Genomic DNA, 12,313 nt, shown 5'->3' on the forward strand with positions numbered 1-12,313 from the left:
CCCGCCCCGCCCGCGCGGGGACCGTGGACCAGAGGCCGCACCCTGGACGGAGCTCGGGTGGTGCGCACCAGTTACCGAAAGGCGGAGGGCCGACGGGGCCTGGCGTCGGAGCGTTTCTCCTTGGCACCAGCGTGTGCTCGCACCGGGCGCGGAGTTGGAGGGGGTCGCCCCGGATGAAGGGCACGAAGGCCGCGGGGACGCACTAGAGTTCGGTGGAGACTTTTTTTCTGCGCCCCCCACTCCGTAAGTTTGCAGACGCAGCTAGGAAGTGAGAGAGAGAAAGGGGGAAATGGGCCTGCTTTTCTAAGGCCAAGCGCCCGGGATGAAGCCGGGCACCTCCCTCCCTACCCCAGAAGACAGACCCCATGCTGCTTCTCCAGGGCCCCGAGTCTCACACTGGGAGATGGGGTGGAGATGCTGGCGATGGCTGATCGGGAATACCTGTCACGCTGTAAACAGTACACACAGCCCCCTGGCTGATTGGGTTCCTCCTTTCGCAATCTATTTCTAAATTGGAAGAGTTCGAGGTTAAAAGATTCTGATTTCCTTTCACTCCACCTCAAACATGAACTACAACGCAAGAGGATGGGCCACTTGGTAAAATCCCAGGACAAACAGTTCGGGCAGCAAACACACTTCGTCTTTATTCTAATGCACGTGGTTCTGTGAGAACTCCAAACGTCAGTCTCCCTGGGGAGAGAGGAGGAAGAAGGGGAGGGCCTGAGTGTGCTGATTTGGGGCCAACAAACTCCTTATGAATAGAAATGTTGGTAATCTTGAGTCATCTGACTGTGTAAGAAATAAGAACTTGGGAGGGTGTGACAATGCTGTTTGGTTTAAGGGAAGTTTTGGGGAGTTTCGTGAGAAGGTTTTGTCTTAAAACAAAAACTAGCCCCCTGCCTTCCTTAAATTGTGAGGTAGAACACTGATTTGTTCTGCCCTGCACTGAATACATTACAGGGTCTTGATAGATTGCCACTGATAAAAGGCAGGAAGCCAAGCCAAGTGCTAAGGAAAGGAGAGCCAGAATTCGTGAGCGAAGTCAGTGTGTGTTAAAACACAAGGATGTTGGATCCTGGCCACTGTATCTACATAATTACAGACCACACCAAGTGTGGCCCAGTGCAGGAAAAAAATTTTGAAGTTTTACCACTTCCTCGGATTAAGAAGGGAGAAAGTTCTTAACACTTATGAATGAAAAAGAAACAGGCAAGCAATCAAAATGAGGTGAAGAATGGTCACTACTTTAATAAAGTTTACTACAATAAGTCTATAGCTATGAATTGTTCACTCTGACAAGGGCTGTTTCTAATACAATATATAGGTTCAGTGGTATTATGTATAAATAAGAGTAAATATGTCTTTTACTTCCAGTATTTTTTACTTTAAAATATATAGTCAACTTTTGCTTAAATTACCATCTATGCACACAAAACTATAGCATACAGCCATTTAAAAAATATAAAATAGATCCACATATACTGATAGCAAAGTATGTCTAGGATAAGTGGAGAACATATTTAACATAAAATTACTTGTGGTAATATATACACATATTCACATTGTATATATAGAAACTTTCTGGGGGGAAGGACATGCACACACACACACACATGTTTGTACCTAGAAAATAATTTTGCCTTTGCACCTTATACCTGTAAATATAGTCTGAGTGTCTAACAGCCCAAAGAATGTATTGCTTTTATATAATAAAAATGCTAATTTAAATGTAAGATTTCTTCCTTTTTTCAACCTGACCCCCAAACCTCACTTCTCACAACTCCAAAAAGAAGAGCGAGGGGAAAAAAAAGTGTAACTGGCAAGAGTTTAGTCACAGGCCAGAAAACACTTCATAAATATAATAGCTTACTTTTTCATTACATATTTATCTTCTTCCTTTCTTGAGTATATATTAAAAGTTGCAAATTTTGCAAGAAACTACAACGCAAAGCAGAAAATTAACTGTGCTTTTAAGATACGTAATCTGGTACTTAAGTATTCAACGCTTGATATACTTACTTGTTTTACACTTGCATTCATGTTAGACTGTACGTCTCTTGAAGTCAGGGACCCTAACATGGGAAAAGCAGTGTCTACTTTGTAGAGGACACAAATGTTTAGCAGGTGAATGCAGAATGGATCGCTATCACTGAGAATTGATATGTTGCTTGGGGACACAAAGATGACTCTCCAGCATTTGTGTGGCATATGTGCTTTCAGTGGGAAGATCGGCCTGTGCCAGTTCTCTGGATTTACTTCTGATTCAGAAGGTTATCATTTTGGATGGCCTGAATTAAAGGTACAGTACTGCCTATCTATGCACAGAAAAGCTTATCTAGGGACACAACCCACCATGAACCAGATTCTTCAAGTCAAATATGCAAGTATTCAACAGTGATACTCACCAGAAACTATGTTGGAAATGAACTATACAACTTGGGGGGAATGGGTCCAGGAGGGGAAAAAACAGGAGAAAATGAGGGAGGGGGTGACACTGATCAAAAAGAAATGTACTCATTACTTACATACCTGTAACCCCTCTGTACTTCACCTTGGCAATAAAAAAGAAATAGAGTAAACTCCTAAATCCAAGGATTTAGGAGTTTAGTGCCTACTAAGTGCTATGAAACCTAAACCAGTGATTTACCAACTTCCTTACTGATAAAAAGAAGGGTTTGAACTAGATAACCTCTAAGGTCACTTGTAGCTGCAACTATCTGTTTCTAAAATTTTGGTATTCTCTCTTACATACTAAAGGTAGATATCTAGATCAATGGAGAGTAAATCATATACAAATAAGATAAAGACCCATTGACAAAAATTCTATGAAATCTAAGATACATTATTTTAGCCATATTAGACAAATTATACTTGCTATAAAATATAATGTATATTATTTCATATAAGAAAAATAGTAGGCTACTATGACAGCAGTAGATATTAAGGAAAATAATGCTAATCTAACTAGATAAAATATAGAGGATAGAATCAAAATTCAAATACCAACAGAAGCAGACTCACTGACCTGAAACAGTATGAAAAGATGTTATCAGAGAAAAGAAATCCATGTGAAAAGGATGCTAAAGATGTGGATAATAGAGATGGAAAATGAAGTTGACAAAAGAAAGTACGTTTATTAATATAAAGTTTTATAATTCAAAGTGTACATAAAGATTGACTTCCAATCAGTGTAATTTTTATTGCAGTGATAGAAATTTACATAAGGAAATCACCTCTTAGTACTCTTAAAAATTCACTCTCACCCCCAAAGACTGAAGTAACACACAATTTAAGTGGTTTATACCACTTTTTCCAGTGAGTCATCAGTGCAAATGGATCATGGAATCCAAAACTTTTGTCACTGTCTCTTATATTACAACTGTTGAAATCTTTATTACTTTTTGCAAAAGAGCAATTGGAATCAGAGAGGGAGGGACATATGGTATTACAGGAACTAGTGTGTTTACATAGTTCAGATCCTTTCACATTTGCAGACCCAGTTCTCGGCTGACACAAATCTCCAGAAATTCCAAGACCAATATTACCTAATTATTTTATGTGTAACCCTATATTTCTCATCATACATTTGAGGAGTCCTAGAGATCTAAATAAGTTTATTTACTTTCAAATGGTTGTAGGAACAAACTTCCAGACAATGTCACACATAAATTGGTTTTGAAGACAAAAAAACTACCAAGACCAAAGTATGTACTTAAAAACTTGTAAATTCCCTTCTCCTAGTAAACCATGCTTAAAGATTATAATGGCATATTATTCCTAGTTTTCGCTGTTACATAATTTATACTCAAGAAATTTATATGGAAAATATCTGTCACCATTCTAAGATACAATTTACTTAATAATACCCTTTGGTATTGTTTTATATGTTGTACAAACATGTCATTAACTAAAGTTAATGTCATTAACTGTCATCTACCAATGTCAATATTATAGTTTATCATGAGCATCAATCAGAACTAAACTTCAGAAGCCAGCTCTATGTAACTGAGCTTCAGACATAGATGTGAAAGTGGTTAGGACATATTACTTTATGGAACTAAAACCTTATGTCTTTTGGTCAGTCCAGACAAGTCATGTTAGGAGCAATTGAAAAATGTAGCTTTCTTATAAAAAAAAATCCTACTCTTTCCTTCCATGATCCTTAATATTTCATCTGTATTCATGGTCTATTCTCAAGTACTTATGCCATAAAAATTATCTACAGAAAGATAGTATCATAGTACATTCCCTACCCAAAATGACAATTATAATTTTTAAATGAAACCCAAAGAATTTATACTTTTATAACAGGCTATGAACTGATGAGTTAATTTTTATCTTAGCCCATGCTACTCCAGGATACATGACCATAATCCCTATTACACATGGATATTGGTAAAATGCCCAATATATCCAAAATTATCACACAGGTTCCAATTTTAAATGGAGACATACTTTATCAAAAAGCATAGGGTTGCCGGGTACCAGTGGCTCACACCTGTAATCCCAGCTACTCAGGAGGCTGAGATCTGAGGATCGCAGTTCAAAGCCAGCCCAGGCAAGAAAGTCCATGAAACTCTAATCTCCAATTAACCATCAGAAAACCAGAAGTGGTGCTGTGGCTCAAGTAGTAGAGCACTATCCTTGAACTGAAGAGCTGAAGGACAGCGCCCAGGCCCAGAGTTCAAGACCTACAACTAACCAGCAGTGAGTTTGAACTAAGAGCCTCATGGTTACTAGACAGTGCCCTACTGCTGAGCTATTCCTCCAGCCCATTCCTGTACTAGTTATTTTTGAGGTAGGGTCTTGATTCCCACCATGGCATGTGCTGGAACATGGTCCTCCTCTTTTCATCTCTCATCATATCTAAGATGAAAAGTGTGTGCCAACCACACAACCCAAATGTCCATTCACAGACGAATGCATAAAGTATGATAGCACTTCTTTAAAAAGGAAGAACACTCTAACACATGCTACAATGTGCTTGACCCTTGAGGACATTACGCCTAGTGTGATAGAAAAAGACAAATAGTGCTCATACATATGTGGTATGATTACACTTATGCGAGGTACTTAGAGTGATCAAAGGCATGGAGGCAGACAGACTGTGATGGCCATGAGCCAGGAGGAAGTTATTAGTCAATGGATATAGAGTTTTAATTCTGCAAGACAAAAAGAATTATAAATTCGAATGATAGCAAGGGTTGTACAAAATTATGGATGTTTAATAGTATTAAATTCAACATGTAAAAATGGTTAAGATGGTAAATGTTATGCATTTTATTTGACACAGTGAAGCCTGGGGGAAGAGAGTGGAGAATAGACTAATTGTCCTAGTGACCAAGGGAAGAGGAAAAGTAAAGAGTAGAAAAATGTATTCAATGTGGGAATCAGAAAAGAGAATGTTCAGAGTGCACAGTATTGTCGAGAAAGGTAACTGAAATAGGCATGGGATCGCAGGGAGAGGCACAGACTGTTAGAAACCCTGACTACAACAACGTCTGCGCACCAGGGTAGGTGGATTACATGCAGCAGAAGTACTCTATTGAATAGATTATAATAGCAAAATTTCGCAAGATTTTATTGTGGGTTAGATGGTATTTTAAACATTTCATTTTATTTAATCCTAAAATAACAAGCTTTCTGAAGAGATGCTATTATTAACATCCCCATGTTTCAGATAAGGAAACTTAGGTGGAAAGAAGGTAAGCAGTTATTCAAAGTAATTAAGGCAGGCAGCAAATAGTCTAGAAATGGAACAAATTCTTAAATATTGTTCTGGGCCCTTCACATGATCTGTACAAAATAAACCCTACTCACCCATCTATTCAGAAAGCCTACTGTATACCAAGAACTGTTCCAAGCTCCGCTAATTCAACAGTGCACAAAGCGAAGCCCTCACTTTCCACTGGAGGTACACATCACCAAACATTAACATTCCTGTGTTCTTTCAGTACTCAGCGCAGTGAACACCGAAAAGGTACAGTAAAGTAAGAAGCTAGTTAGAGAGGAAAGCTATTTCATTTGATCACAGGCTTTTCTAAGATGATAGTCCAGCAAAAACCTGAGTTAATTCAAGGTTTCAGCCATAAGTGGATTCATCTGAGGCTGAAGAAACTGAAGTTTCTGGGTCAAGGATGAAGCTGACCCAGCAACAAGAAGGCCTGGAGCAGGGGAAACTGGAAGGCTATTGAAGTGAGTGAAGAAGCAGAGACAGTGCCTCATTCCAATTGTTCCAGGTGGGACAAGAGGCCTTTGGAGGATTTGGAGCAGAACAGTGACAAACTCACAGATAGATAGATAGATAGATAGATAGATAGATAGATAGATAGATAGATAGATAGATAGATAGATAGATAGATAGATAGACAGATAGACAGACAGACAGATAGATAGATAGAGATGAATATAAAAACATATACATGTGAATGCATATGCATGTGTGTAGATATATAATTTGATATATACATGTGACTTGTGACTTTGAATTTTATGACCATCACCTCACCTTTCTTGATTCTCTAGAGTTGTGCTGTCATGTGACTACTGAACATTTGAAATGGGACTAGTCCAATCAAAGAGTGTGATTAAGTGTAAAATGCATATGTTAAGTGTATGTAACATTTACATAACATTTAAGAAAATACATTTAAATTCATTACATCAATGTTTCTTTCTTTTTTCTTTCCTGTGGTCGTGGGGCTTGAACTCTGGGCCTGGGCGCTGTCCCTCAGCTCTTCAGCTCAAAGTGAGCACTCTGCCACTTGAGCCACAGCGCCACTTCAGGTTTTCTAGTGGTTAACTGGAGATAAGAGTCTCATGAACTTTCTTGCCTGGGCTGGCTTTGAGCTGTGATCTTAGCCTCCTGAGTAGCTAGGATTACAGGCGTGAGCCACTGACACTGGCCAGCATCAATGTTTCTTCTCTCTCTCTCTCTCTCTCTCTCTCTCTCTCTAAGGAAAATGTAGCTACTAGATAATTTTGTTATGTGTTTGACTCAAATTAGATTTCTGTTGGCCAGCAGAAAATCTTCTCAACAAATCTTCCGAAAATCTTCGTGTGGGGTTGTCAGCATCAGAATGCTCTGAAAGCACAATAAAGTGTTAAGGGTAGGGTTTGCTGAGTCTTCTTCAAGAAACGTATTATTTCACAATGAGATAAAATAGTAAGATGGCACTCAGCCAAAAAAAAAAAAAAAAGTACTGTTCTTTGGGACATAGATAAGGCTATAAACTGGGCTGTGGTTTGGGGTTGATTTTCCTGGTTGAGGTGACGTTTGTATAAAGCAATCTGCAATGTTTCCCTCCCAGCCTGCCTCCTCCATCTCCTTATGTTCCAAACATACCTGGGCCACATTAAGAATGCACTTTTTCCCAGCCATGGAAGGTTTTATTCTTGCAAAGCACTCAGCCCTTTATAGATTTGAACCTCAGCCTATTTAACATGATATTGTAATTATCCGATCTACTCAAGCAAACAGATTCCAAATGTTAGTAATTACATCTATAATCATAATTATAGAATACTCCTGGTTCTCCTATGTAATCCAAAATGTGGCCCATTGGAATGGGCATGCTTGCTCTAACCAAGATATTTGTTTTTGTGTGTTTATATCTATGGAATACTTCACAAGGACATCACTTAAGTAATATTTTTATTTACTTGCAACAACATTATTTAAAAAAATATAAGACACTGGGCTTTGGTGGGAATGAGACAACTATATTATTGTATCCCCAGGCCTTGATTAGGAAAAAAGGAGAAAAAAAGAAAAATATTTGTATGGAATTTTCCTCTCATTTTTTTGCCTATTTGGCCCCCTTATTCTTTTGTGTGACAGGCCTGTATTCTCAATTGTCAGTCTTTGTGTTTGGAGTTTTCTCCTTTCTCTGAGTTCCTCTAGTCTTCTCTCTCTCCATGTCTCTCTCTCCCATCCTCCAAGGTCATCTTTATCTTAAACCAAGCAAGTTGTTTGTGTCTTTTTACAAAACAACTTACCTGAAGTAAGTTGTTACTTACAACTTTATGAACCACTCTTTTATTTTGATTTTTATTTTGAGTATTTTTATCTAAATATTAACTCTTTATCGCTCTATTATTCTTTATCACATAAAGAGTTTGTAAATATTTTCTCCAGTTGATTCTGTCTTCGGTCTGTTGACTGTTTCCTTTGCTGTGTGCAAAAGCTTTTCAGTTTGAAGTAATCCTATCTGTGTATTTTGGGCATGCTTATAGTTTTTGTGTCAGATAAAAAGAACAACATTGCCAGACTTACATCATGAATTATTTCCTTTATGTTTCCTCCTGGTAGTTTTATAGTTTCAATTCTTTAAGCTGTTTTGAGTTGATATTGTATTAACTTATATAAGGGTCTTATTCTTCAGAATATGGATATTCAGGGTTTTGAGTTCATTTAGAAATAAGCCTATCCTTTCCCCATTCCATTAATTATTGAATTCACTTCAATTAGCCTATCCACTGCATATGATACAGTTGACCCCTTCTGCCTTGAAATAGTCTGCCTCTCTTTTTTTTTTTCTTCCATGATGCTGTACTCTGGCTCTTGACTTCCCAGTTGGCTACTCATTCTCAAACACCTGTCTGACTTACTTGATTCTATATGACCTCTACACACTAGGGATCTCTGGTTCTATAACAGATACTTAGAAACTGCTTTTGCTAAAATGCATACTTCTTCCTTGGACCCATAAGTAAACTGCAAATGTAATTAAAGCTGTCCTTTACTCGACTTTCTCCTGTGTAATCACCATGGATTCTGGGAAGGACAGGAAAGAACAATACTATCTTTATGATGAGAAACTGAAACTACTCGCAAGGAAAGGAAGAACAGAGCTTAATAGGATAGATTATCCCCTAAGTGAGGACAATTACCTATAATGATGTGGCTCCATCCTGCAGCAGGCGGAATCATCTCATGGGAACCAGACTGCAGCCCTCAAGTGATGACAGCCATAACAACGTCTCCAGAATTTCTCATAGAACCAGAACTGGATGAGTGCCTGTGGCTCACGCCTGCAATCCTAGCTACTCAGGAGGCTGAGATCTGAGAATCCTGGTTCAAAGCCAGCCTGGGTCGGAAAGTCTGTGAGACTCTTATTTCCAATAAACCACCAGAAAACCAGAAGTGGTGCTGTGGCTCAAGTGGTAGAGTGTTAGCCTTGAGCTGAGGAGCTGAGGGACCAGTGTCCAAGCCCAGAGTTCAAGCCCCATGACCACACACACACACACACACACACATACACAGAACCAGAACTGTGGTAATAATCAACCAGGCTACATTTTGCCTGGGACTGTTTAAGTTTGTATACCTCTCTCCCTCTATCCCTAATTCTTCCTCTATTTAAACCTAAAGCTCATGTCAATACCCCACAAAATGGACTGCCTCTTCCCATGTCATACCTATGCCAAATAATAAATCTTTCTCTGTCTTTCACCTCCATTTATTTGTCTCTTTATTTGGGTATGAAGGCAAGTGGCTGGACCTAAGATGTGGCGTCTATGAAGTAGGTCTAGAGCTCTAGTTACAGTATCATCTATCTGTCTGTATATCTATCTGTCTATCTGTCTGTGTCTGTCTGTGTATCTACTATCTATCTGTCTACAAACACACACACACACACACACACACACACACACACACACACTTCTATGTGTATGTGTGTCTTCTTTTTGCCCAAAAGTATGGAAATCATCCATTCAACTATGTGCTAACTTGAACTAACCAGTTCCTATAGCCAAGAGTATTTTGATTGACCTAGATCAACTGCCTATGAAAAGTTTTAGGTAGCAATTTTCAAATGGATGTGAAATATATTGCTTTTGAAAAGACTACATTGGACACAGTAAAAAGAAAATGCAGTGTTAGATAAGAAACTGAAGTAGAAAGAACAGATCCATTGTTTAGACTTACTACAACGCAAGATGATGACAAAGGGCTTGCTATCTAACATTTGCTTCTCTGTCCTTTATCAAGTCTTCTGAGTAAGAATGATTGAAAGGACAATGGTAAAGAGGAAGAGAAGCACAATATGGAAAAAATGAAATTATAGTCCCCTGTGGAGCCAGAGAAGACACAGAGAGAGAATAGCAAAGATCTTAGTTGGACAAAATTGACTCCAAATTCTGAATCAGCCAATTATTATTGGTAATTGACAAGATGGTGGCCAGGGACAAGATGCTTTACTCAGCCCATCTGTATTTTAGATTTAATGTGATTTCTCACATAATAAACTTCATAATGAATGCAAAGTGCTTTGCATAGATTCAAGTACAGCCCAACATGAATAGTGGCTATAATACAATATCCTTTTCTGAGATAGGATATCATTATTTTTCACAGCATTATTTACCATAGCTAGGATATGGAACCAACCCAGATGCCCCTCAGTAGGTAAATGGAATATATATATATAGTGGAATTCTATGCCTCCATCAGAAAGAATGACATTGCCCCATTTGTTAGGAAATGGAAAGACTTGGAAAAAATTATATTAAGTGAAGTAAACCAGGCCCAAAGAAACATAGGTCCCATGGTTTCCCTTATTTGCAATAACCAGTATATGTTTAGGACAAGCAGAAAAGGTCAAAAGTTATGTACATATGACCATATAGGATGATGTTGAGCGAAATGAACCTGAAGATAGGGACACAAATGTCATTTTTCTTTCTTGCTATTGTTTCGAACATATTAATAATGTACCATGTGATTTTGTTGCTTTGTCTGTTCCTCCCCCATGGTATAACCCTTGTTTTCACTGTATTTGGTGTCAGTGCCCTGCATCTTGTGTATCCACTTCTCTAATTCTGGGAGGGGAAGGAAAAAACAAAATGCTGAAATAAGGATACAGGCTGACCCATTGTAACAATGAGATGTACAAAACACTATGTTGAAAACAAACTTTACAACTTCAGCAGGGGGGGTGGGGGAATAGTTGTGGAGGTGGGAGGGAAGGGATGGTAGGGGGAAAACAAAGAAGGACACAATAATGCTTGATAGGAAATGGACTTATTACCTTGCTCATGTAACTGTAACCCTTCTGTACAGCATTTCTACAATTAAAAAAACATACAAAAACATAAAAAGTACTGAGGAAAAAGAAAAGCATTTCCTTGTCATGTTTAATTTTTTTTCCATTTAACACCACTTTAAAGAAAAACTAAAATGTTAAATTATTAATATGAATCTCCTCATTTATCTTTGTATTATGTAATGCTAGCTTTCAATGCCATGCAAAAGCATTATATTTACAGGCAAAATCATCACAATTATATGGTGCACATTTTATGGATTGAATATATGTATGTATTGTTTTCTTTTTTTATTGTCAAGGTGATGTACAGAGGGTTACAGATACCTAAGTAAGGTAGTGAGTACATTTCTTGTCAAGCTTGTTACCCCTTCCCTCATTTTTCTCCTACTTTCCCTCCCTCCAACAACCCCCCACGCTGTACAGATCATTTCCAACATACTAACATATTGTCTTGTGCATATCAATGTTGCATTGGTTCTCCCCTTTTCCTGTACTATTGTTTTCTTACAAGAACAATGGAAAGACCACACAAAATAAATGACTATGTTTTCCACTTCTTTACATATGCACATCATCCCAACATTCTACCTTTTACTGCAAGAAAAAAGAACTATGGTTTGTCGTACACTTCACTTTCTTTCTATTGCATTGTTGTTAGTAAAAAAAAAAAAAAACAGCTGGTTAATACAGGCAAGTAATGTAAGAAAGGATATGGTGGGGCTGGGAAGGTGGTTCAATGGTAGAGCACTTGCCTTGCATGCATGAGGCCCTGGGTTCGATTCCTCAGCACCACATAAGCAAAAAGAAAAAAGCCGGAAGTGGCTCTGTGGCTCAAGTAGTAGAGCCTTGAGCTGAAGAGCTGAGGGACAGTGCTCAGGCCCAGAGTTCAGGCCCCACAACTGGACCCCCCCCAAAAAAAAATAGACAAAAAAAGAAAGGATAGGGTAGGGTTCCTTCATTGGTTGTAAGTGTTTCTTAGAATAGTTGCTCTTTTCTTGTACTGGAAGCACATTTTGGTTGAATTGGAAAGTGCGGCTTGGCTTCTTGGGGCTTTATCAGGTAGTATTAGCTTTGCTTATTTTGAGTCTTCCTTAATGCTATCATAGTAAGATTTCAAGCCTTGCCTAAGAGACTTTGGGAATGGTGTACATACTATTTACTTTTTTTCTTTCTTTGTTTTTCTTTTCACTGGTCCTGAGGCTTGAACTCTGGGCCTGGATGCTGTTCCTGAACTTTAGTTCTCAAGCCTAGTGTTCTACCAC

At 38.4% G+C, this 12,313-nt stretch overlaps 1 protein-coding gene across 1 annotated transcript in view; it reads right to left on the bottom strand.

The window, feature by feature from the left end:
• LOC105992908 overlaps positions 1-12,313 on the bottom strand; it is a 78,005-nt gene that overhangs the window by 1,153 nt on the left and 64,539 nt on the right. The window contains exons 6-8 of the mRNA XM_013026005.1: positions 5,842-5,908; positions 349-507; positions 76-261 (exon numbers count right to left, since the gene is read on the bottom strand). Of these exons, the coding sequence (XP_012881459.1) occupies positions 76-261; positions 349-507; positions 5,842-5,908 (412 nt within the window). The remainder of the gene's footprint in view (positions 1-75; positions 262-348; positions 508-5,841; positions 5,909-12,313) is intronic.

The sequence above is a fragment of the Dipodomys ordii genome, unplaced genomic scaffold (assembly GCF_000151885.1).
Source record: "Dipodomys ordii isolate 6190 unplaced genomic scaffold, Dord_2.0 Scaffold90, whole genome shotgun sequence".
NCBI lineage: Eukaryota > Metazoa > Chordata > Mammalia > Rodentia > Heteromyidae > Dipodomys > Dipodomys ordii.